A 26,256-nucleotide genomic window follows, 5' to 3' on the forward strand; every position below is an offset into this window, starting at 1 on the left:
TTTATTGTAAACTGAGAAGTTCATCTTTATGGAGGCTGCTGGTTGAAAATGAGAACTAAACCATGCTTATAGAGCAAGGAGCCAGACGAACAAGGCTGGCATGTCTACTGGTTTATTTCAGTGGCATCTTAAGGACATGAGGATTATGGGATCAGTAAAATTAAAACACCAGAGCAGATTATATCTGAGTAGGCTACTTGTTCCACTAATGGATACATTTTGGGGGGGAAATAATGATAAAATGCAACATAAGAATGGGCAGAAGTCATTTAATGATACTGTCAAGTGCATTTATTAACAAGTGAGGTAAAATAATAAATAAAAACACATCTTTAAATAACAGGAAAGTAGAAAAATGTGGACACAACTTCAGGTTGATAAAGAAAAAAAAAGATGGATTAAGATGATGTTTGTATTTTTAGTTGCATTCCTTTTGCAATTATTATTTTAATGTAATTATGTGAGGTTAAGTCTAAAACAGTTATCAGCAAATGCTATTGCAAAAATAAATGGAACAAGTTAAAAATGAACTTGCGATAATTGTTAAATAGTTTTTTTCTGCCCAACTATTCAAGTGTATAAGTCTTATTTGTGTTATGTGATGTGTTTTTTTTTTATTTAGTGAACCTAAAACAACTCAAATTAAAGGTGCAACTAGTGTTGTGTCACAAAAGAAGAGCCACCTTATAAGCAACAGATTTGATAAAATATATTATTCTTTTTAGCCAGTAATGTTTGGGATAAAATGTCTTACAACATTGCAGGTCACAATGTGAATACTGAAAAAATCTCCAACATGATTCTTATTTATTCATTACAGTTTGTCTAATCTCTTTAAATGTTATTTTCATTAGACTGCAGGCCAAGCGCCACACATGTTCATTGATTTTAGACAACTCGCACTATTTTCACATGCAAGGCCTTGCATTATATGCTTTATTATAGATGCTTTAATGATATATCAGACAGCACCACATTGCCAGTAAATATGTTTAATCAGTTATTGTATATAATTCATTACTACAGTACTGAGAAAAAACTGATGTTGTAAGTTTTACTTCAGCAATTGCAGAAGAAATGTTGAATTGCAGCTTATGTGTTGTTGTATTCTAGAGGTTAGGTAAAAGTGTCTCAGTGTCTCAACATCCTACAACAAACTGATGTCAGTAGTGGAAAAAGTACTCAGATTCCTTACTTAAGTAAAAGTACCAATTAAACAGGGTGACCTGTGAATTTTTTACTGGAGATCAATAAAGTCTTATGATTATAATTTTTTTATTAATCTAATTCTGAAAAATAACTAGTAACTAAAGCTGCCAAATACATTTAGTAGAGTAAAAATTTGCTTCAAAAATGTAGTGACGCTAAAGTATGAAGTAGCACAAATTGAAAAAAAACTCAGCCTTTATACAGGCTGGTTTGGTTGTTTGAGAGCCTCTGAAGGTCCAAAGGCTATGGGGTCTCAAAAAGTCTCAGGTCACATTTGAGGGCCCCTGACAGTCAGGTTTTCCGAGACTCATGAAGGTCAGAGGCTATGGGCCTACAAGGGTCTCAGAAAACCCCAGGCCAAGCCTGGGTGACCCTGGCAGCCTGATGCTTTCTCAGGCAAGCCTGAGGTTTTTTGTGTGTGGTGTGTTTATTTATTTATTTATAAAAAGTAAAGATTTACTAGCTCACAGCCAATACCAACAGGTGTGTTTATCTTCCCTGATCATCAAAATTAATAAAAGGATGTCTTAAACTCTACTTAGCCTAGCAGACAGCGATTCTGTGGGTCCTAAAGTCCAAAATCCAATAATCTCAATTTTAGGCATGAAAAGTCTTAATCATTGCAAGGGTAGGTTGGGGAGACATCCAAAAGTGAAATGCCTCAGAGGATCATAGTCTTTAATGTTCGCTTAAAGAGAAACGCACAAGTCTTTAAAATGAACCAATGGATTTAATGAACATCTTTATCACGCCTATAACTAAGGAGATAATTTAGGGTAGGCCCTCTGTAGTTTATTGCTGTGTAATATACCGCCTCTGCAAATAAAATACAGTTAGGATATTTATTTCATCTTATAGTATTCACCTCAATTTAATTTCTATTTTGTGGCCTAAAAATATATTTATAATACGGTTTAATATGTCACAACACTTCTGAACCCCTCGGGAAAGTCTTATTTTCTGGGTTATTCTAGCCTCCTCACCGTATTTTGGGAAGGTTGGTTCGTTTTGTTTTACTCTTTTTGTATTTGGTCATATGACAAAAATGACTCTAAGACGGTTTCTCAAACAACATGAACAATCACTTTTCAACGGGCGGCTCTGTGATATGAAACAAGCCGCCATTGTGTCTTTGATGGGTCGTCTGCCATCAGAGTGGATCAGTTAGCTAGCGGAACAACAGCAGCAACGGATGGTACAGATTCGGCTTCGGTTGACAGCCTGAAACCGAGATTTGTTACTGCATTCTGTGTTTATGTGAAACGAAAGGTAAAGTAACGCATTTGTCAGCGCCGATGGCTCGTTCAGCTCCAGTAATGTGAGCACAAAAGCTAAGAGAGATTTGTAATGTTATGTTCATACAAGTAGCTGAGCAAACCGCAACGTTGTGTTAGCTGTTAGCTAACGCTAGCTTGTTAACGTTAGTCGGAAACGGATTGGTTATTAGCTCAAATGGTGTTAAATGTTAACAACGAATTTGAACGTTATGGTGAAGAAATCGTGAAAAAATGTCTCCTTAAAACAGCCTAGACTTGTTCAGCTCCGATTGTCGCATTTAGCTAGGTAGGACTATATAATTTCCACAAATTGAATTTAGCGATTTGTCACGTTTGGCTGGTTATGCGTTAGCGAGTCAATTTTCAGTTTCAGTTTTATTTGTATAGAGCCAAATCACAACAAAGGTAATCTCAGGACACTTTATAAAATAAAGTCTAGACCTACTATTGGTATTGTTATAGAGGAAAAGCCCAACAACTCTCCATTGAGCAAGCACTTGGCGACAGTGGGGAGGGAATTAAAAAGCCCCATTTAACGGAGTCATTTCCTTTATACTAGTGAAGCAGGGTAGATTGTAACAACCAGGTCGCATCTCGGCCTAATGCTACTTTTACCCATCACTAATTGTTATATTCACTTGCCACAAATAACGCACAACTTGCAGCCTAACATAAATGTTTGTATAACAGATTATCTAACGGTAAGACATGTGCTCATGTTGTTATTTTTGTTGGCACCCAGAAAAGTCTGCCAAAGTTTTGTTCTATCACGTTGAGGGGCAGATAAGTTTGATAGGTGAGCAGATCAGTCAGTAGCTAACAGCTGTTGAATCCTCAGCAGTGGGTGTTCAGTACGCAAGAGAGGAGCTTTTGTTCAGACTACGTCATGTAAAAAGCCACCAGCCTCTTTAGTCACTTATTTGTTGAAGTGACAGAGATACAAGCATACCTAACCTATGTTAAGCTATTTCCTCATTTTGTAAGTTGCTTTGTGATTCAAAACAAAAATAAAATATGATTAAAAAAAACTGTATGATAATGTATTTTGTCCTCATTTCTAACAGGTGACATTGTTGTATGGAATGACAACCTCACAGAGATATATTGAACCCAAACCAGCGGGTGAGTTGGCACCCTGACCCTGTTGTCAACATGCTTCAGCTGTGTGTTATTTCAGCATGTGTTGATGTACTCTTGTGTTGCCATTGTCCTGTTTTCCAAACATACATTAGCTCAGTTTGCTGACATGGAGTGGCAGACACCAGCTGTGTCAGAAAAGTTCCAAAGCCGTTTTGGCCGCCGGCCTGGAACATCGGACAGTGGGGACACTGGACTTGGCACCTCAGCATCTGACAGCACAGAAGGTGAGGACTTTTACTTGTTCTTTCCCTGTCTGTAGCAGTCATGGAGTCCCAGTTTGCACTTTATACAGCCACAGCTGGGTGCTTTAATAATGGTGGCCAATTTTTGTTTTCTTTTTGACCAGAACACAATTGTGTATAACATCTATAGTTTGAATTAGTGTTTAAGTTGACTTAAAAGGTAATATAAGAAGCTGCGTGTGGTAGTCAGATTAATTTTTGATGCTGAAAAGACTTTGTCTTCACATTTGTGATGTTTTTGCTTGGTCTATTTATAGAGTGAGAAAATTGTTCATGATCCACTGTGTGTGTTCAGGAGATTTGCAGAGGTAGATTAAATAGCCAAAAATTGCCCAAAGGCCCTGCTGCTTTGCTCTGGTGTTGAGGCTAATTGAGAGGACTGGATGTTGGGATACCAGGACTGGACAGCTAGCTCAAAAGGAAGCTGGACCTATGCCTATGGCATGAAATGTCTCATTCAACAAGTTTTCATAAAACTGCCATGGAACATTCCACTGTAGAAAATATGAAACCCCACTGGAGATGGTGCATGTGTGTATGTACTAGGTTATCTAAATATACACTGAATGGAAAAAATAATAGACAGTGTCAGAAAGGTGCCATGTAACGGTTGTCCAGCTGAGAGCAGAGGTCCCTTGTGCAATAGGAAACACTACAGTATAATGGACCGAAAACATATCTTTTACCTTGCATGTGACATGATAGCTTTCAAACATCATGTCTTTTCCCATTTGTTAAACATTGTAATGGATCTGTACTGGGTACTACCTCGATGTCAGTGGTTTCCATAATCACTCTGAATAGTTGTGTATCAGCAAAGGTGTATGAGGCAATTTTATAGGATCTTGTGCAAATGTTAGCTAGATGATACTATCTCAGTGCCCATCTCTCCACACACTGTTTGTTTTAGTGCTTCCCTTATCACTGTAGTCAGTTCAGGGGTCTCTGCTCCCCTTCCCTGATATGTCCAGTGACCAGATGAACCTTAAAGAGAAGGTGTGGCAAGCAATTAGTAGTGTTACTATCTGCACGTTGCCAACACCTTTCAAAGAACAGTAAACAGTTCATCTGGAGGTGTATAGTGTTGCTCTACAAACCCTGAACATTGCAGTCACACATCTCAGGTATTGTAACACAGCATTCCTACATGGGTAACCCTGCTGATCTTGCTATCAGGTACTTCAGATACATTAATTGTTGGATTTGTGTGATTTTTATCCACCTTCATGTTGATGTTGTGGTCTGGATACATTTTCATTATAACTGATGCCTTGTAGAAATGCATGTAATCACTTCCTATATGCATCCTTTGTTTAGTTACAGCTGTTGGGCATGTTACTGGTGCACCTTTGTTCAGGCCCTTAAATTGACAGCAGTGCTTAGTAATATGACAGTAAACCCCAAATTTAGCAACAATCACGACCTGTTGTACATAATAATGTATATCATATTTAAAGTGTGGCTGAAACTGTTGTTTTTTTAATAATAAACTTTTTATTTTATTTTAGTTGTCTGCTGTTAATCAGAACATTTAGTTTTAAACCTGCAATAATTGTCATTATGTTTTCATGTGCAAAGGCAGGAATTATCTGTGGAGCAATCGTATATCAGAACTTCTTCTTACAGGGTAGTTTCGACTTGTTCCAGCCAGTAATGACTCTGTCGAGCTTGGAGGCTTATTTATACTGTATATTTGATGTTTTATATGCCTAAAAATGTGATGCCATTTCCATAATATTCTTTCTACTAATTAGTATTTTTCTCTGAGACTACGAAGACTTCTAGTTGTATGAAATTGTGGGTTAAACTGAGCAGGGAAAAACATGTCATATTCAGTCTTTGACTTTGGATGTAGACGAGTGATATGTGGAGGAGGCAAGGTGCTTAAATAAGCGGCACCCACAGATCACTCTGTAACTTGAGAGGTGGGTTATAAATACCCCTAACCTTTCCTGTGTGTGCCTGTTTTTATGTGTTTGCTCAGAGCTTGGTACAGGCTGGTTTGGTAGTTTGAGGACAAAGTTTTGGATACAGGGCCAGCCTGCTGTACAGCTTTCAGCCTTGGCTTCAGAAGTTGGTTCGTGCTACCCAGAAATGCAGAAGACGGTCTGTTGTTTTGGCTTAAACCCTTCTGCAGCTCAGCTCACCTCAGTACAGGTTTAGAAAAAATGTCACAGCTAATAACATGCTTGTTATATTCGAGTGACTACCAGGTTTCCAGACTTCAGCGGGTCTCCCAGGTTTGTAATGAATTGGAAATCAGAGTTATGTAACTTGAAATTGTGTTTTGGCTTGTGGAGATATCTGTGGGTGGGTTGCAGTGTTCTTGCAGTGTTCCTCAAGTTTAGACCATCAACATTTTTGTGCATGCCTAGTGTAGTCAACTGAATGTGTACTCTGTAGAGTTATTTGGGGTTGTGTATCTTTGTATGTTGTTAACAGAAAATTACAAGAGTTTATGAAAATTTAAAAAGAAGACTTTTACTCAGCAGTTCTATTATAACAATCCAACACTGCAGTAAGTAAGTAAGTACATGGCAAGTAATGCCAGCTTTATTAATGCTATACTTAGGGTTGCAACGATATCAGATTTTCACAGTATGATAACCATCTCAGAAAATATCACGGTTTCACATATTACAGTATACGCTATTACACAGTTATTATTATTATTATCAGCTACAATGACCTTAAGATTTAAAAAACAGCATATAACTATAACATGTTATATAACTAAAGCATGCTAGTTTGCATGTTAGCACCAGTAGCAGAGGAAGTATTCACATCCTTTACTTAAGTAAAATGGTAATATCACACTGTAAAAATAGCCTATTCTGTTACAAAAAGTCCTGCATTAATAATGTTAAGTATTAACAAAAAAAATAAACTTAAAGTATTAAAAATAGCGAATGACCAGACAGTGTGGAAAATTATTTCGATAGCGCATTTTGTGATTATTGTTTGGGATTAAAGTTATAAATGGAACACATACTTTGACCTGTACAGAGAGATGGTGTTTTCAACGGTGTTCGTTTTTGAGATATCCAAAGAAATCCTGTGCTGGTGATTTACATTTCTTTTTTGATGGATGGGGTTTGGTGATTTCAGCCCAGTTGGGGAAGAAAGGTGTGCATGCGTTGCCTTTTTGCGGTATTTTTTTTTTTTCTTCAATACCGGTAATAAGCAAATGTGCATGGTATTACAACCGTCAATTTTCATACCATGGTATACCGTAAAACTGGTATACTGCCGCATCCCTCGCTATACTGTACATATCGTTTGTTAATCATGTAATACAGAGCTTTTACTCCACAAATTGGTCTAAGTCTGTTATAAGCTTTTCCCGAAGTTGAATTAGTCAGAGCCTGTTAATTCCTTCAGTGGTGACACCTCATTATCAAAGTAGGCCACCCATAGACTCTGCTGTATCTACTTTACTGACTGAAAATAGAGAAAACTGCCTGCAGTGGTACTCCAGATATTCTGCACTGATTTAACAAGGTGGATTTGTATAGAGAATAATACTGTTGTAATTTCTAATGACTCTTTCTTCTTTTAATCTTTAAAGAGTTCTGCAGTTCCAGCAGCAGCCCCTCTTTCCAACCCATCCGCAGTCAGATCCCCATACCCACTGCACATGTCATGCCATCCACGGCCGGAACCCCGGCCTCTAAGCCCCAGTCATGTGTCCAGGAGGACATGTTGTCCTCTGTTGAGGGTCACAGATCTTCCTCAGGCTCCAGAAGCCCAAGTGTCTCCACCTCGAAGTCTTCCTCTCTCTCCAAATCAGCATCTTCGCCCAACTTGGATGCTCAGCCTGGTGTGGGAGGTGATCCTGTGGGGCCAAAGCCAGACTGCCTGAGCCGCTACCGCAGCCTCGTCAATGGGCTGGACCACTCGCTTTTCCCCACAGATCACACACGGGTGGATGAGGGCCAGAGGTTTGACACTCCGACTGTGGAACCTACCTTAAATCAGTCAGCCCTGTTTGGGGGTTTATGCCCTGATGTAAGACTCCGACTACAGACAACCGGGATTCGAGACGCCCCAGACTGTATGTCTGAGGCCTTCAGAGGAGGCATGGAGCACAGCTATAAGGTTCTGCCAGAAGTTAGGGCTGGGGTTCCCAGCACAACAGAAACCTCTACTCAAAGGGGCAGCCAGCCTGGTGTGGCCGGTTCTGCTGGAGTTTATGCAAGCCCTCTCAGCCTGCAGACACAGGCTTTGCTGAGGGAGCATGTAAGCTCCAAGGGTTATGAGCCTGTGCGGCAGGACAGATGTAGTGAACTGTCCAGCTGGCAGCAACAACAGCAGCATAAGCAGCAACTGGAGAGTTTGCGCCTGCAAGTGGAACAAATGCAGGTAAGCATTTATCTCATAATAAATTATACTACACTAATGCTAAATAAAGACAAACCTGGTGGATGTAGATGTTTTTTTCCCACATAGATGTCATTGATCATATTATAAAGGATAGGCACTGATGTCACTCTTTTAACATGTGTCTCCACTGGATGGCAAAGCTGACATGTCCTGGCTGCTATGAACGTGAGGTGGATCCTGTCATAAAACACCCTGATAAAGTAAAAGCCACTGGAGAAGACATTTGGGGCAGTTGATTGTTTGTGAACCATGGGATCTTGTCAGAAATTTGGTGCCTGACATAGAGATGAACATTGGAAAGATATCATTCCACTAAACAAAGCTTGGAGCCATATAGATTCTTGTCCCATTTTAAAGTAGAATTTGTGAATTCAATCAGCCAAATTATAGTCAAAAGAGCTTTTAAGGATTTTGTGGTGTGTTATCAGCTTTATAAAACTGCTGTGCTTAGTTGATGTTGATAGTTCGTGGCTGCTTCGCTTTTACACAACATTTTTTGCTAGTTGAACAGTATGCTTTTTCCCCTTGCCCGATGCTGACTGAATGCCACTCTTGAGTGACTCTTGGTGCTTCCACGTGCTCTGTGCTGATTAACTAATTTCTGAAAACTTTTATTTATTATTATATTTTTATTTGAAATTGATAATGGTGTAATTGACAAATCAGTATCTGTTGTCAGATTACTTATTTGAAATAAACAGTTTGATCAGGTGCAGGCTAACAAAGGTCAGTTCCCGAGCTGTTTGCCTTGAGCTCGTATTTTTAAAGTTGTGTAGCACGTATATTGTGTGCACTAGCCAGCTGCACTCTTTTTAGTTATTTTTTCAGGTACATTTTTGCCTTCATTTTTACTAGTAGGTCATAGAGAGGCAGACAGGAAAAGAGGGAGACAGAGTGATAGAGAGGGGGAGACCTGTGAGAAGTGTTGCCCATTGGATTCAAAGCGCTGACATCATACACACACACACACACACACACACACTGCATGTGTATATGGTGCGCTGCACTGTAACCATTTGGCTATCAGTGCGCCCAGCCATGCACACTTAATATATTTTCAGGGTTAAAATTGCATATCTGTAAATCTTTGCATCACCATTTTGTATTTTCTCCACATATTGCAAATGTGACAAGTTTCTTTGTCTTCTGCTACAGTTAATGAGTGCTGGAGTGAGTCAGTACCCATCTCTGTACTCAACCCCTGTTCACTCAGAGTCTGGCAAGTGGGATGCTCTGGTCAAAGCCAGCGAGAGTCTGTTAAAGGAGAAGGAGCTTATCATCGAGAGGTAGGTGGTTTTTAAATTTCAGGTTGGGGCATGTTAGGGAGAGAAAGAAACAGGAAAGGGGATTTGTAACATTTTGATACTAATATAATTGTTTTGCATCAACATTTACTTTACTGAGTTTACTGTAGAAAAGATTTAATATGGGTGAAGCAGTTATTAATGACACAACAATGTACATCTCCCAATTGTGTAAGGACTGTGGTTTTATAGACTGAACTAATAAAGGGTGGACCTATTTGTGATGCAGACAAAAGCAGCATATGGCGCAGATGGAGCAGCGTCTGAGGGAAAGTGAGCTGCACGTCCATGGAGCCCTCCTGGGCAGAGGGGCTTCTTATGGGGATATATGTATGTTTCGGCTACAGGTGAGTGAAAACATGGTCTGACTCCCTCAAACAACAATGAGATGTTTGTGTTATACTGTCAACCGCTTTACAAACTGTTTGTCTTCAAGACCTTTTGTACCACATGATGACTTTACAGGAGGCTCAGAGGGAGAACGCGTTTCTCAGGGCGCAGTTTGCTGAACGTACAGACTGTGCTGCCCTGGAGAAGGCGGAGGCAGAGCGCAGACTAGGGGCAGTTGAAGCTGAGACACGGCGCTTAACTGACAGTCTGAAGGAGGCTTGTGAGAGACACACAGAGGAAATGAAGAAACAGGAAGAGAGGGTTTGTGCTCACCTCCCACTTCTTCCTTACATGCAGTGTTGCAAGCAAGAGAACTGGAGAGTGACATTGAAAAGTTTGAAAAGCAACATCCTGGTTTGCAAGCCATTCACATTGCTTTTATTTGATTAGATTTTATTGGCTGAAAACTGCATTTGAATTTCAGCACTTTATTCATGTAAGCAGCAAAGAAAGCCATTTAAAATCAAATTTCCCCACAGCCCTTTCAAACAGCACAATATTATAGCACATTAAAACAAAACCCCAGAATCACCCCACCGGAAACCTAAGTGAGATGCTGCCAGTAAAATCACTGTCGAGCTCAGTACGTAACTAGATCTTAAATGTTGCATACAAGTTTGAACTATAACAGGTTCACTTAGTCCTGTTCAGAGAGAAAGATGAAAGGTGTTAGTGCAATTTCTGTGGGGGCCAACTTGTGATGAAAGGAATAGTTTGTCACATCTTTCTCACTCACTGTATGTTACAGATAGGTGCAACACCTTTTGCTTGTTATTTCTTGAGTATATTTATCCCACTTGTCCATGTGGCTGTCTGTGCAGATCCGCAGTCGAGACAAGCACATCAGCAACCTGAAGAAGAAGTGTCAGAAGGAGGCCGAGCAGAAGAGAGAGAACCAGCAGCGTATTGAGACTCTGGAGCGCTATCTAGCCGACCTGCCCACCTTGGAGGACTACCAGAGCCAGAATAAGCAGGTTAGGACAGTTCTGTTCAGGTTTCACACCTTGCCACTCTTTGTTCTGATTTACCTAAGTCAAAGTGTTTAAATCATGTTTTTTGTGGCTTTGGTATCAGCTTCTGGAGGCTGAACAGCAAGCAGCTCAGCTACAGGATAAAGTAAGAGAACTGGAGCTCTGTCTAGATACCATGCGCTCACAACTACGGGAAAAAGATGCACTGCTGGAGGAGCAGAAACGCAGGGAGAGAGGCTTGCTGACCACTATTACAGAGTATGTGCCCACACAGTCTGACAGCAATGTGCAGTCTTCCCTGTAGGCATGTTCCTTCTCTAATGTCTGTGTGCATAAAGAAACAGTAGTAATGCTGCACAATGTGTGCTTTGTGTTTTTTATTGTTGCCATCAACAGTATGCAGCAGCGGGTGCAGCAAGGCCTTGAGGATGGAGCCAGACTGCCTTGTCTGGATATCGAGCAGCTCCGTGGAGAGAACAGCGCTTTGAGAGAGGAACAGCAGAGACTCAAAAAGGTCTATTTTGTTTTCTCGAATTACATTTCCTTCCCCAATTTAGAATGGATGTTGTTCATACTATGCAGTGATGCTGTAGTGTTGCTGTTGATATGCTCAACCCCAAATGACATCAAAAGTTGATCTGATAGTGAGCTTAGAGTAAGTGTGTGTTCACTGGAGTTTGAACCAACAAGAGTTGATCATTTTTCTTGAGCTAAGGTCCTTTATGTTGTGGTTAAAGCATGTAGCCGCAAACTGTTCATCAAAGCACAGAGCACCTTTTATGTTTTCTGCATAATGTGTTTGTCATTCCTTTCAGTGTGTATTCTTTTAATGTCTTCTCTGTAATGTTTACCACGCTGTCTGTGCTTCACATGCAAAGCCAGCATTTCCAGTCACATGCTTGAGCTACACAAAGCACATGTCGTAAAAAGAAAAGGAGAAGAAAAAGGGGAGATGAATTTGTGTAATTTACAATTGAAATTGAAGGAATTTGAGATAATAAAATAGGCATCTGTTTAGTTCTGGAAACCTTGGGTCCATTTTGTTAAGTTGTCATTTACATTTATTAAGTTACCGGACCATCGGCTTGCATTTATTATGTTCAATGCTTTATGGTCTGCATTTTGTGTTAGCTAATGCTATCCTGTATAGTCAAAGTGCATTAAAGGGGGGGAAGATTGTTGTGGGGGCACACGGGAAGTGGGCGGTGTGAAAAAAATGGCGATGGAATGAATAAATGGAGTTGAACCGAGCTGCACGTGTATCATCATTGGAGTTTATTAACACATTTTATTTTCCTAGCTCAGGAGAGCACACAGGATTTAAACAAAAGAAGGGTTCTGAGCTGTGGGGCTGTTTAATTAAGCAGCTCACATGGTACAAAAGATCTTGTAAGGCCTCCCCAGAGCTGTTTCAAGTAGAAGTTGTTTTAAAGCTCCATTCTTCTCTTTGCAGGTCATTGAAAAGCAACATCGAATGATGGAACAGCTTGGCTCCCAGATCCAGGTGTTTTCTCTCTTCACAATAAAGCTGAAAGATTTGTGTGGTTACTGTCTTGTTTATAGTTTCTTAACATTTGTGACTGTGTGTTTGCAGGCTTTGGAGGAGCAGATATCTCAGGAAGAGGGCAGCTCTCAGGCTCTCAGAGAGGAGCTACTGGCCAAAGAGCAGAAAGTGTTAGAGCTGCATACAGCTATGAAGGAGGTGTGGCAAACAAATCCAGAAAAATGATCACATTTTGTACGATATGCTGAGAAACTTCATTGATCCTCAACTTGACAGATCCATTAACACTGATGCTGCTGATTACTTTGTTCCAGTTGTCAGCCCAAAACCAGGAGCTGATGGAGCAGAATCTGACCCTGCAGGAACAGATGAGCGATCCAGAGCAGAGGAGCACTAGCCAGGCCTCCTGTGCCCTGCAGCCAGCCGGGGCACGTCTCACACAGAAGCTTCATGCAGAGATTGCCTCCTGCCTCAGCGACCTGCGTTCTCTGTGCAGCATCCTGACCCAGAGAGCTCAGGGACAAGACCCCAACCTCTCCCTGCTGCTTGGTCTCACATGTAAGCACTGCTCAATTTTTACTCTTTTTCTCATTGATTACATAGTACATTTGTTTCAGAAAACGATGTGTTGTGAAAAGTCAGTGTTACGCAACATGAATCGGAGTTGCATTTTATCTTCTCAGCGCCCCCACCATTGGCAGAGCAAAATGAGGACTGGATGAGTCCAGAGGTGCTGCAGAAGAAGCTCGCCGAAGCTCAGCAGCTTCGCCGAGATGTTGAGGAACTACGTAATGTAATACTGGACCGTTATGCACAGGACATGGGAGAAAACTGCATCACCCAGTAACCTCGCCATCCACCCAGGTAATGGAGTAAACATGCAGAAGCCCCACTTCACCTCAGCAGCATCTAAAACAGGCCTGTCTTTTAAGCCTAGTTACAGAATGTGAGAAAAAGAACTGTATTTTAATGTTGTTACAGTGAGAACAGAGGAAAGCCCAAATGGTTTTGCTTCTGCTTCTTTCAACTGACTGAACATTGAGTCTCAAGCCTGCCTGTAGCTCAGAACCACCCCCCATCCCCCCAGTGAGTTCGTCTGTTTCACTCCAAGGGCTAACAGAAAATAACTTACCTCTAATACTTGATCCTTAAAGCAGCATTGTGTGTTTTTAATAATGGAATGATACTGTCAGTTACCAAACAGTCTTATACTTTTTGTTCCCCTCTAGTGGATAACTGTTTGTGTAGAAGTCCCATAAATATCGACTATTTAAACCTTCATTTTCCCTCCTGTGGGGAATGATCCAAGATGTGGTTGACAATCAACTGAAGATATTTTAACCTGTGCTTTTAAGTGAATTGCTACCACGCCATTATTTGAAATGGCCAACACTGTAATATTAGACTCTGCTGTGAGGTATAAAGACTGAACAACTGAAGCGTTCAATACCAGTCCAGCTTCTCCCACCAACAGGCCTACAACAGTGTTATAACCAAAGAAAAATCCAAGTGGAGAAGGTGTGTAAGTGTGTGAATGTTTGAGGCCTTGCTCTCAATGAATACCAACATGTGCCTTTCTGCCACGTTTGCAGCCACAATGCTAATTCATTTTTAGACCAACCACAAAGTGCTGTTTGCAGCTGACTCTTCCAATATGACCGTTGTCTCAGTCTATCAGCCAGTAGGGTAGTCAATACATTCCCTGACTCTGAATGTAGCAGATACCATTGGGCCACGTTACAGAGCTCGTGGAGGCTCATAAGCTGTTTTTGGTCTTGGTAGACAAATGATATAAAGTAAAACTCAGTAGCCTTGGCAATCACTGCTCTTGGCTCTTTGCAAATGAGTAACTTAACAGTATACTGTACATTTCAGGCTGATAAAGGCTTTGACAGAGTGGTTAACTTATGACTGAGAAGCAGTATTAATCTTCAGTATTTATGTTTTTGTTTGCATTTGACAACTGGGTGTGAAAAGCATTTTGGGTCCTAATATAGTCATGTAACAATGTGCTAATGTGTTTGAGCAAACTCAGCATCCACTATGTGCGAAGGTCCCATGAAGTGGCTTTTAGACTGTAACTTTCTCCTGCGGTGTTTCATGAGGTAGGATGTTGGAGGGGGAGCAGCGAGCGAATATACGGCACCGTATATATAAAAGACGTGATGATGGTGGGAGGGGGAGGGGTTGGCTGGATCACCCCAAATGACAAAGCACATTGTACTATATGGAATTTGATGTTTGCCCTTAGTGCAGGATAAGCCATTAAAAAAAAGACTTGACACTTTACAGGAAGAAAAGGGGATGTTTTAAATATAAAAATATGCAACAAAAACTTTTGAAGTAAATTATACGGAGCAGCACACCCAGGGACACACAAGCCATGTTTCATTTCATGGGACCTTTAAACTCGAGTAGCACAAGATTTATGTTTGTGTAGTCATGCTCCGCATGCCTTAACAGCTCTAATGTTCTGCAAGAGGGAAAAAGATGTTTATATTTTCATACTTTTGTTCTTGTTTGTATTTGCATATTTTAGGAATAAAGTTTTTCAACATTTTGGTTTAATTTATTGAAAATTCCATTTTTTATTTTAAACTGCTGTATTCTCATCCCTTCTGTCCAGAAAAACACATGAGTAGTTGATACCAGGAGCAAGAAGCTGGATTAGTGCATCTGTATCTGTTACACCAGAGTTTGTATAGTTCAGGCAGGAAGTTATCGATGGACCTTTGTCACAGCAGACTCTGGACATGTCACCTGCAGAAAAAGCACAGGTGGAAATAAATTAACGCTCACTGAATTCCATTTAGCTGTTTCAGTTCCGAGGTCCTGGTAACAGAGCCACCGTTGATGTTATTACACCTGTGCTTTACCTACTGTGACATCTGTTGTGAGTCTGATTTCACATGCGAGCTGAACATAACATTTTTTAGTTTTGATTGACTTCAGCCGGTGAATGAGGGTCTCGCCTTCTTCGCAACAGCAGACTAGCATTCGTTGTGAGTCCACACAACTGGAGGGTCTGGCAGTCGTCGTCATAGCAGCAGTGTGGGAACACACTGATGATGTCGTAACCAGGTAGACCACCCCCTCTGTAGTGCAAGACATAAAAGCAACCAGTGTGGCTGTAAAGATGGAGGCTGGCTGAAAGACCTTTGTCAGGAGGAGGCGACCTCACCTTTGTTTGTCCAGGTACTGCCGCAGGTGACCAACTGTTTCTGAGAGGCACATTTTCAGGATGTAGGCATGGTTCCCATCCTCTGACTTCACCTTGAGTGTGATGACATCCCGAGCAGATGATGGTCGGTCAGAAGTGGGTGACTGCAGCCTGAATATGTAAAGTGATCAAATCACAAAAACTCTGTCAATATAAAAAGTCAGAGGAGTGAAAACTGATACATTTCTTTCCTGTTAATAAAAATATATTATTGCGTTAATCATAAATTACAGCTACAGTATGTGTCATAAAGAAACATTACACAATCGTGTCTTCCACTAGTCCTGGACTCCTTTTAGGAGTCCAGGACTAGTCCATCACAAGCCAGTGTGTGCTGTCTGTGCACGGCAACCTGCCCCAGTTTTCAGACCAGTGCATACAGTAATCTTCACAATCTTGACAATTTGTCATTTTTGCAAAAAAGGGGATTTTAATAATCATGTATCCTGTTCTTGAATGTAGCAGTTCCTTTTAACCCCCTAATTACCCTGCGTTTGATTTTAATTTGTCTATATTTATAAAGTCCCAAAATGATCTGCAATACTAAAACTCCAATGCAAGGTGTTTCATGGTTATACCTTTTCATCAGACAAATATAGACCCATGCATCATTCTTTTTCAAGTTTATCCAAAATTTATCCTGACATATTTTTACAAACTTTGGACTATTATCTACGATCATAGATGGATTATTGAACAGGCCTGCTTGGCACAGGCCCAGGGTCCTGAGGGCTAAGGAGGCTCCTGGAGTTTGCTTTCAAAATAACCAAAGTGATAAAACAAAAAAAAAAGCACAAAGAGATGCAAAATGACAATGTAGCGAAACAAAATGACCACACAAAGGGATGGAAAATATCGTCATAGGGAAACAGTATATTTAAAGAGAATCTCTTTCAGTCTTGCTACTACTGTGCAGGAGGGTGTGGGCCTGTTGTATATCTGTGTCCAGGGGCCCACTGCATCATAATCTGACCATGTCTACGATGTATCATTTAAAAGATTTCAGTGAATTTGGACGATGCTCATCTGCAGTTTGTAATGACTGACTGACCCACTGGTAAGTCGACCAGTTGTCCAATTAGCCAACAAAAATGTGCATCATGATTTGTGGTACAAAAAAAAAGTGCTTACATAATGGATGACAAAATATTTTGTACCTCTTTTTCATGGCCTGCAGTGCTGGTGTGTCTATGAGGATCACTGAGTCGCTGCTCTGGGCATCAACGGAGCCCTGGTTAAAAAAAAGTTCTTGTTCGATAAGGAGCCAACTGTAATGAGCGTACAAGTACAGACATGCAGGAGTGAGCACTACAGCAACTTGTCTGTATACAAACCCACAACACTGTGAGTGCAGCTGCATGTGGAATGAGTTGGAGCCCTTTCTGCTCACTGCTCACCTGCAGGGTCGCCCTCACCGAGTCTCTGATGTCGATCACTCGACCTGCCTTGACCACCACCCTGGGAAGCCTGTTCAGGAATTGATCCACAGTCAGCTTCTTGCCTGTGAACCAGCCGAAAAAGTGAGAATGACAATGAAGAATGATGATTTTCACCACAGGTCTTATTTGCGAGGGTGTTGAAGGACAGACCAGGCGTCTGAGAGGTAGGTGCACTGGATGATTCATCTCTCCTTCCGCACACAGCCTGTCCTTCACCAGGAAACTTCTCCCATGGTAGCCTGAAGATAAATTCCTCATCTCGCCTGTCATCTACCTGTACGGTAAGTTTCTAATAAGTAACATACTGTATTTGCACATTTGCTTCCAGACAGACTGAACAGAGACGCACCTCAAAAGGCACGCCGTCTGGAAATCTTTCTTGAAGCTCTGAAGGAAAATAACCGTCCATCAGATCTTGCATGCACTGCTGCAAAGACCAAAGAAGGAGAATCTGAAACACCAAAGATCCCAATTTAAAACAGGCATTTTTTCCTGTAGTTTTATTAAGCTAACCTGAGTGCTGTGCTCCATATAAGAGCGGAAAGGACCATCAAACATGATGATGCCGTTGCTGTAGAGCCTCAGCCGCACAGGATCCTTTTTAGCTAGCTGTGCCCTCATGGCTGTTGTTTGTACAAAAGACTCTCCTTCACCTGCGAGGATGTTTAGCTCCTTGATCCTCTGCAACACGAGGTCAAAGTTCACATTGAAAGGCCTGACCACAGATGTGCCTGCAGAGGAAAAATACAGTAGAAATCATTTTAGGTAGAAGATGTGCTGATAGAGCCTGAGGGGAGTTTGAAGCCCATAAAGCAGATGGAAACTACCCGGCTGCCAGGGGCCTCTCTCTGAGTTATGGAGCTTCTCACTTTCAGCTGAGTCACTGTTCTCCCCGTCTCCCACCCAGATCAAGCCATAGTCATTTAGAAAGCTCTGCAACACAGACATCAGCAGAATTCTGTGTGGTTTGGTCATAATTTAAACACATTAACAAAATATTTTATCAGACAAACTTACCTCCATTTCACACACTTGATTCTGCAGTTGTTGGCACCTTCTTTCGAGATCATCTCTGCCGCTTAGATCACATGCGTGCTCTAAATGCACACACAGGCAAATTCAATCTTTTCAGCTAGAAATTCTATACCTCTATAAGTCTATACTGTAAACCTATATTAAACTCATGTCTCTGTGTGTTGTTACCTGATTCTTTCTGAAGCTTCAGTGTCTCCTCCAACACTGAGATCTTATTGTCCTTCACAGCAATAAAGAAAACATAAACTGTGGGTTTGATGTGTTTCAAAGTGTATGTTTCTACAGTTTTGCTCTTTTTCTGGAGGGACTGTGTTTTCACCTTGCACTTGATCTCCTGTGCTTGGCTCTTCACTGTTCTCTCCAGGAAGGTCACTCGCTGCATCATGGCAGACATGAGCTCAAAGTTGCTCGGTGGAGCACCTGAAAGAAAAAGTCTTGTACGAAGAGCATCCTCTGCACTCTACAGCATCATTTTTGATGCAGTTTATTAGATTTTCAGTATGCATAACAATAAATTAAAGAAGACCTATTAGGTGTACCTTTCTTTATTGGGACTTTTGACTTAGAAGTGAAGGTATCACTGACTGGAGCGTGAGAGGAGATGGGAGTATTTGGATCAGAGGTGCCATCATCCTCATCACTGACCAGTGCTGCCTGAAATTCTGAAAACACACAGAGTAATTTGTTAAAGTCAAAAATGTGATAAAAAAAGGAAAACATGCTTCAGTTACAGAGAGCAGTTTGATATTTATAGTGAAAACCAGCTTGTCAGAGTATTATAATAACCAGTGGACTATAACTAACATAACTAAGTACTGTATCAAATACTGCATTACTGTAAAGTACATCTGAACTACTTGTACTTCAGTATTTTCTTTTCATGCCACTTCATTATGTTTTAACGTGAAGTATAATTCTTCTTACTCCACTACAAGTATTTGATAGTTACATCACAGTTTACAAAATTAGGAAGCTATATAATTACCAGTTAAGCCATTAGTCATGCAAATTTAATTCTAAGGGCCATTTTCTCAAAAATGTCAAGCCTGGAAATCTGTAGATTATTTCATATATACACATATAATCATCATAACCATACTGAATAATATGTAATAGTATAACACATATAAGAACTTTTGATACTTTATGCACATTTTCCTAATTATATTTGATATTTTCAAAACCAGAATTTTATTGGTAATGGTGTATTTTGGCAATGTAATATTAGTACCTTGAAGAATCTGAGGACATCCATCATGTAAAAGATCTGAGCGGTGACATAGCCTACCTTTTAACAGGTTCCTCCTGAAAGGCACTTTCTGTCTGCTCCTGCAGACCAAAGACAATTAGATGTTCCGTATCTTATACACTCTGTAATTCTCACAGTAATGTCAGTAAGCTACTGGGATATTTCCCGGGTCATGACCTACCATTGCTCATCCAGAGGGCCTTGCATTGGCGTGCGCCTCGTTTTCTTCAACATCGACAGCGGTGAGCTCATTTTACCTGAGACACTTGAAGCAAACTACTTAAATATCCCAGACTGGCCTGAGTGCAGGCCTGGCTCTGTTCATGGGGATTCCCCGTGTTTTTTAGTTTGTTTGGAGACTGTTACCATGGGCAACGCAGACAGCGGGTAAGGGTTACACGAGGGGTCGCTATTCTCTCCCTCCCTCCCTCTCTCTCTCTCTCTCTCCCTCATACACACGCACACATACACACTCTTGACTTGTGTGCAAACATGACCTATTTTGCTTTGTTGGATTGACAACACAGTTTTGTTTTATTTTGATTTTAACAAGGTCCCTTTGAGTCTGAATAGCTGCCGCTGGACCCTGGACGCAGTCGCCACTAGTCGGCCCGGTGCAGCCATACTGTCCGGACGGGAAGTAAGCGGACACCATAGAGGATGCTGAGGCCTGCCATCCGCTCAGCACATCCAGCATTCACCCGGAGCTGTTAGGCTGGTCCGGGCTATGGCTGCACCTACCGCACATTTCGACGACGAGTGGCCGGTTCTGTGTGAGCTCAGCGGGGGTTCGGAGCAGAAAGGCCTTGCAGCCGCTGCACCGCAGCTCCTCCTGGATGATGATGATGATGATGTTGGTGATGATGATCACCCCGAGCTGCACGACAGCAGCTTGTCCTCGGGGGAAACCGGTGCTTTCAGGTCGACGGAGGACCTGGTGAACGATTTGGATGAGAAACTATCCCTGTGCTTCCACAGTTTTAACGCCAAGACGGACAGCATCGCTCCTGTGAGTGTGATCGCTGAAGACGCGCTGTTGGAGAAAGACGAGTGAGTGTTTGTTTGTGGTCTGACCGCAGGCCAGTTGTTTTCCATGATGAGTGGACTCAGTGCTGCAGGTCGCAGTAAGAAAACATACAAAACACGTTACAGTGGGATTTTTCATTTCCTAGATGTTCTTAGAAAAGGTTATCTAGATGTAATGGGGCCCTACTGACAGTTACACACCAGACGTCTATTGTCCAGCCATAGTAGCTCTGTGACCCTCTATAATGACAAACCCTGGAAGCTATTTACATTCATTCCACCTACGTGGTGCACTGTTGTCAGCATAATACATGTAACTTTGAATATTTGGATTTAACTGTTGGTTGGGCATAATCTGAATGTGTCCCACTGGACTATGATACATTGTGATAGGCATTTTTCACCAATTTTTAATATTTTGTAGACAAATGGTTCATTGCTTAATCGCCAAAAATTGCTGACAGATTACCCACCTTTGCTTTGCTTTGTAGGTGGTAAATTTACATATAATAGTATTGTTTCAGGTGGCATGGTAGAGCAGTGGTTAGCACTGTTTACAGGAAGAATGTTCCGGGTTTGAGTCCGGGGCAAGCCTGTGCCTGTGTGTGGGGTTTGCATGCTCTCACTGTGCCTGTGTGGGTTCTCTCTGTGTACGCCAGCTTCCTTCTGCAGTCCAAAGACAGGGCTTTTCTAGTATTTCAGTACTGCAATAAAAGAAAGGTCAAGGGTGGTGCCTGTAATTGCATCATCCCTGGTTTGTATTCCAGTCTCCATTTCTCTCTTCCAACAATTGTTTAAAAAAATGGTGGAGGCTAAGATCACCTGACTATATATGATGTCTGCAGAACATTTGATCCTCTGTTTAATGCAAATCAATGCCATCTTTTCCTGACGTTCCTCTGACTGGTACACAGTAATGTATTTAAAACTCAACACGCCAAACCTTCCGTTAAATGTGTAGTCGCCAAGCCAAAGCTGAGATTACCATGGCTCCGCTGTTAGGGCTCTCGTAGGTCCTCTGAGCTCTGTTAACTTCTCAGACTTCAGAGCCAAGATCCTCCCTATGACCTGAACTTCAGCTATATCAGTATATTTTGGACTGAAATGTTGTCTGACGTGTCATTTCCTCTTCTTTTCTCCCCACAGAATCTGGTCAGCGTTAACCAGTAGCTATGGGCATGTGATGCCAGTGGACTGGAAACAGTCTCGAATGTGTTTCCTGCACATGTCCACGTTCAACTTGGAGGAGAATCCTGTGAGTAGTTTTACCCTTATCCCACCACCCTGTCCTACTTCCTCTTAAACCCCAGCCCATCTTTCTCCCTCATTAAATCACTTGTCCATTCATCTCACAAATGTCAAATATTCATTGTGCCAGAATGATTTAATTAAATTCCCCCACCCCTGTTATGTATATGGAAAAAGACTGATGTCACAGCAGAGCTGTCAGATGACGAGGAGCTCAGGGAGCAGCTGGACATGCACTCCATCATTGTCTCCTGCCTTGCAGAGGAACCCCTTTTCACAGCAGAGCAGGTAAGCTACATATAAAAATCAGCCTCCAGCATGGTCTGTTAGCAGTCACAGTGCTGCAAGCCTACACAGCTTAACATTTGTGTTCCCACAGAGACTCAATAACTGATGTTCACTGGGCTGTCCCTGATGTGTTGGTGCTCTGTGCAGGTTATCGAGGAGATAGAGGAGATGATGCAGGACTCTCCTGACATGGAGCACAATCCCTCCCAGTCAGACCTCTCGATGCTCTCACTGGACATCCAGCGGTCCGCCAGCAGTCCCACCTACGAGGAGAGTGAGTGTCCTCTGACCAAGATGACTTATCCCTGTTATATGACACGTCCTTTTGTGATTTGTTATCAAGGCAGACATGCCAGGAGACCGTGACTTCTTGCAGTGATGAGTCAGTTGTATCAGTTTTTGCATGTTGCTACAATGTCAGTATGATCATACAACACTTTTTTCAGACACATAAAAAGTGAGTCAGAGACTTGTGCAAGCTTCAGCAAAGGGCACCTCTGGTATTACCCTATAGTTTCTCTGAAAAGGCCAAAACAAACAATGAATCGATCCTATAAACTAGTATTGTCTGCCTTTTCCTTTGACTTGTAGAGCTCCATTGTCCAGACACTATTAAAATACACCAGTGAACCACACTGTTGCAGTGGGTGACACGTTCCTATGTTACCTTGAGCATGAGCACTGTAGTTTGTTTTGAGCCTGTCTTTCTCTTTCTCTCCCTACATAAACTGCCTTACGTTTCCTCTTCAGTTGCTGGATTTTTGTCGGAACTACATCCTGCTTTTGTTTCTTGTTCCTGGAGCTGCATGCCGCCTACCTGTACTGCGGTACTGAGCCAGTTACCTGCCTGCTTGTTTCTCTGCCTTTTGTGAGGACCTTTAGTGGTTTTCCTGAGCTTGCTTGTTCCAGTCCTGTTTTCTGACACTGCCCCTACCTAGTCTTGGATTTTGTAAGCTTGCTCGCCAGTGTGGTGTTTCTTTTGTTTTTTTCTTGCTGCCTATTTTTGTCCTGGCCAGTGTCTTCTTTGTTTTGTTGTTTTTGTGAGCTCAGTGAGACTTTGCTAATGTGCAGTACAGTATTTTTGCCTGGCTGGTTTTCCCCCCTAGTACAGGATTGACATATTCTCCCAGTGTGGCAGTTTATGGCCTCCCTTGGTTTATTCCTCTGAATAGTTATTTTTTCTCCTAGACTGTTCTCATTGTGTCTCCATCTGCTGGAGAATCTGAGCCTGTACTCACCTGGCCCTCTGCCTTCAGTCGCTGTTCGTTCTCATTCCCTGTATGATATTCAGCAATCCCCCGACCTACCCTGACACACTCTTCATGCTAGAAACGAGGGTCCAAATGTGTTCATCCACATCTGAAAAAGTAGTTCCCAACAAATATACTATTTACTCTGATTTTCTGAGCTCAATGGTGACCAGGTTGATATCTATAGTATCAAATGACTATTTTCTGTGTTGGTGTGTGTTGATGAACCAGGGGTGAGGACCCTGAGTGTCGCTGAGCTGAACGAGCGTCTGGAGGAGACGGAGGTGAACATCAGGAGGTTCTCGGAGGAGCTGGTGCAGCAGCTGGCTCTCAGGGATGAGCTGAAATTTGAGAAGGAGGTGAAGAATAGTTTTATCACAGCGCTCATTGACGTGCAAAACCGGCAGAAGGAGCACCGCGAGGTGCTGAAGAAGAAGAAGCTTAAAGGGGGAGCTGAGACGCCACAGGGCAACATAGAGAAAACGCTCCGATCAGTCAGTACCTCATTCTCACAGTCATGTTTCAAGATAGTGCCTTTTCTCTTTAGTGATCTCTTGAATTGTCATGGTGATATTTCCTTCATGTGTTATATTAAAATCTTTCTTTTCCACTGTTTGCTGCAGTTTTTGCTGTTTTATTTAATTTTTCCAACCAACTGGACTGTCCTGAAATGGTTTTCATTCTCGATCTCTCTTGTGCTTCTTCACTTTACTTCTGTCCTCCTCAGCGCTTCAGCATGGAGGGACTCTCATCTGTCATTCAGAACAGCTTCCGCCAAACATTTGGCCGCGAGTGCAATGAAAGACAGGTTACTGCCCATTTCTCTCTCAGCTGCTCAGTTTTATCTTTGTTTTCTGCACTGAGAATATTCACTTTAATAGGAGCATCCTTCCACAGAAACACCCTTAATCTCAATTAACTTCCCTTTCAACAGTCGCTAACCAGATCCTGCATGTCAAGTCCGACTGTTTTGTTTTCCTCCAGCGTTCATGCATTAAGTGTTCTGTCTTTGTAATCTCCTTGTTTTTCTCCTAATGGTTTACAGTATTTGACCACAGTCATCCCTTATGAGAAAAAAGGACACCCCCCTTCAATCGAGGACCTCCAGATCCTGACCAAGAGTATATGTTTTTTTTTCATCAGCACCATGATGTCTGGTTTGTGGTGACACCGCTGAGTTATTCATTCACTCCTGTATATCTGCTTTTCAGTTCTCCAAGCTATGAGAGACGACAGTGACAAAGTGCCCAGTCTCCTGACAGACTACATTCTCAAAGGTGAGTTTTTGGTGACCTGACATGGTGCAGGTGTGTTAGTCCACTGTTAAACAGGTATCAATGACCGATCACGTGTAACTGTGCCAAGTATGTAAAGTTAAAAGACCAAAACAGTAGGGTTTCCCATTTATTACAAATCATCTATACTTAAGTCTGACAACTTATCAAACCTGCTTGATGTCCATCCGTCCAGTTCATCACTGTGAACGTGTCATTGTTTTTAGTCAGGTTTACTATGTCTACTTAAGTTGCATTGTTGTCACTCGGTACGGCATTTGAGAGTAACAATATGACAGCTGACTGCCATAAAGTATAGCTTTTTTTGTTATATTGTTAAAATGTGTATGTTAAAAATAATTATACAGTTAGGCCCATACTTGGACAGAGACAATTTTTGTACTTTTGCCTCTGTACACCACCACAGTAAACTTAAAATCAAGCAGTCAAGATGTTGTTTTTATACAGCTCCCCATTTCCCCCCAATTTTTGATGAGTTTGTCCAAAAGCCAAGTACGAAAATTGTCTAAATAATTATGGACCTAACTGTAGATAATGTAAAAAGCATATATATATTTGGTAGTTTATTGCCATTTGGCTATTCAGTCTTAAAGTTTCCATCAGTAACTGCAAACCTGGAGAGAAGACATCACTTTCAAGTTTCAACTTCAAATACAAACCTCTGACAGTTACAGTCACTGTAAGATACTGTACTGTAAATGTGGTGTACAAACAACCAGTTAAGTACCGTCAGCGTCTTCAGTCTGTCCTTTCTTTCATTTAATTCCGTTTCCATTCTGTCATGCTTTCTTTCTGTGCGTTTTGCGTTCTGCTTGGCCTAATTTATCGCTGCCTTCCACTGGCTAGCTCTGAAGTGAGCGATGGACAGAGGTTTGTGGCACTGACATGTGATGTGCCCTGTTGTGGTGTTGTCACTCACAGTGGGAAAGCGCCCCCTGCAGTCTGACCCTGACCCTGATGTTCTGTCCCCTCACTCACACACTGTCTGCAGCACATTTGATTCCTGTTAGTGTGTAGACTCACTGACAGTGACCCGCTGCCAAACTCATCAGAGCACTGCATACCCCAATGAGTACTGGTTATCAGGATTGCACTTGCCTGCAAGTAATGATCTTTCCAATAACCCAACAAATGTCTGAGATAGGTTTGTTAAGATTCAGTGTATTTTCACTGGCACATATTTAGCAGTCGACTGTTTTTTTCCCTCCTCCTTATCACTGCTATTGTTTTGCCATCACCTCATACTGCGGTCACTCATATCTCTGCTAATATTCATCTGTGTTTGTTGCAGTGATTTGTCCAACATAGCCCCGTGGGAGTGTGCCTAAACATAACCATGGCAACAGGATGAAGAGGACGCATTGTATTTTCATGGAAACATGAAATGCACTTAATTTAGCATGTTTTTACCTCAAGATTCGTCTTTTTAACGCTTTGTTCTTCATTTTATTTTTTTGTGGAGTGGTAGTTTTGCAAATCTTTTCCTATGAATTTTATCTTTTTAACGCTATGTTCTTCATTTTATTTTTTGTGGAGTGGTGGTTTTGCAAATCTTTTCCTATGAATTTTTACTTTCATGTTTTTAACTTTATTGCACTGTGGGAAAAGTATACTGAAATGATAAATTGAGAAATATTTATATTTAGTGTATATCTACCACTCAAAAGATTTATAACACCCCAGTTTTTCCAGTTATTTTGACATTTAAGCCATTGAGGTCCAATTAATAAATCTATGAAGTAAACAGGGGGTTCCAAAAACAAAATGTATTTAAATGTTAATGTTA

General features: G+C 41.5%; 3 protein-coding genes across 14 annotated transcripts; 2 read left to right on the plus strand and 1 right to left on the minus strand.

Annotated features, from left to right (window-relative positions):
- Positions 1-2,303: 2,303 nt before the first annotated feature.
- cep85 (centrosomal protein 85) lies at positions 2,304-14,914 on the plus strand. 4 transcript variants are annotated; one of them, XM_020608416.1, is made up of 15 exons: positions 2,304-2,478; positions 3,551-3,608; positions 3,719-3,850; positions 7,437-8,230; positions 9,407-9,537; positions 9,785-9,902; positions 10,021-10,206; positions 10,767-10,919; positions 11,020-11,174; positions 11,313-11,430; positions 12,370-12,420; positions 12,511-12,618; positions 12,735-12,978; positions 13,104-13,284; positions 13,402-14,914. In XM_020608416.1, exons 2-14 carry the CDS (start codon positions 3,569-3,571, stop codon positions 13,265-13,267), a joined length of 2,394 nt encoding a protein of 797 aa, XP_020464072.1. In that variant the 5' UTR covers positions 2,304-2,478; positions 3,551-3,568; the 3' UTR covers positions 13,268-13,284; positions 13,402-14,914. The 4 variants fall into 4 exon arrangements, with proteins under 4 accessions (XP_020464072.1, XP_020464071.1, XP_020464074.1 ...); XM_020608415.1 differs by having other exon boundaries at positions 13,104-14,914; XM_020608418.1 differs by lacking the exon at positions 2,304-2,478 and adding an exon at positions 3,381-3,465 and having other exon boundaries at positions 13,104-14,914.
- Positions 13,954-19,636, minus strand: ubxn11 (UBX domain protein 11). Of its 4 annotated transcripts, none has more exons than XR_002275569.1 (15): positions 19,545-19,636; positions 19,403-19,443; positions 18,654-18,776; positions 18,434-18,534; positions 18,283-18,334; positions 18,097-18,176; positions 17,949-18,012; positions 17,593-17,810; positions 17,429-17,503; positions 17,230-17,353; positions 17,038-17,141; positions 16,798-16,871; positions 15,602-15,751; positions 15,297-15,515; positions 13,954-15,180 (listed from the first exon to the last, which is right to left on the minus strand). XR_002275569.1 is itself a non-coding variant. In XM_020608420.1 (15 exons), the coding sequence occupies exons 1-15, from the start codon at positions 19,613-19,615 to the stop codon at positions 15,177-15,179; spliced, it is 1,407 nt and encodes a 468-aa protein (XP_020464076.1). In that variant the 5' UTR covers positions 19,616-19,636; the 3' UTR covers positions 13,954-15,176. The 4 variants fall into 4 exon arrangements, 1 of the variants encoding a protein (XP_020464076.1); XR_002275568.1 differs by having other exon boundaries at positions 15,301-15,515; positions 17,429-17,506; XR_002275567.1 differs by having other exon boundaries at positions 17,429-17,506.
- On the plus strand, positions 19,552-25,949 carry fez2a (fasciculation and elongation protein zeta 2a). Of its 6 annotated transcripts, none has more exons than XM_020608422.1 (10): positions 19,552-19,605; positions 19,917-20,413; positions 21,536-21,644; positions 21,815-21,925; positions 22,073-22,199; positions 23,407-23,669; positions 23,903-23,983; positions 24,221-24,296; positions 24,387-24,452; positions 25,762-25,949. In XM_020608422.1, the coding sequence occupies exons 2-10, from the start codon at positions 20,091-20,093 to the stop codon at positions 25,776-25,778; spliced, it is 1,173 nt and encodes a 390-aa protein (XP_020464078.1). In that variant the 5' UTR covers positions 19,552-19,605; positions 19,917-20,090; the 3' UTR covers positions 25,779-25,949. The 6 variants fall into 6 exon arrangements, with proteins under 6 accessions (XP_020464078.1, XP_020464077.1, XP_020464080.1 ...); XM_020608421.1 differs by lacking the exon at positions 19,552-19,605 and adding an exon at positions 19,672-19,750; XM_020608424.1 differs by lacking the exon at positions 19,552-19,605 and having other exon boundaries at positions 19,791-20,413; positions 23,407-23,534.
- The last annotated feature ends 307 nt before the right edge of the window (positions 25,950-26,256 follow it).

The sequence above is a fragment of the Monopterus albus genome, unplaced genomic scaffold (assembly GCF_001952655.1).
Source record: "Monopterus albus unplaced genomic scaffold, M_albus_1.0 scaffold93.1, whole genome shotgun sequence".
NCBI lineage: Eukaryota > Metazoa > Chordata > Actinopteri > Synbranchiformes > Synbranchidae > Monopterus > Monopterus albus.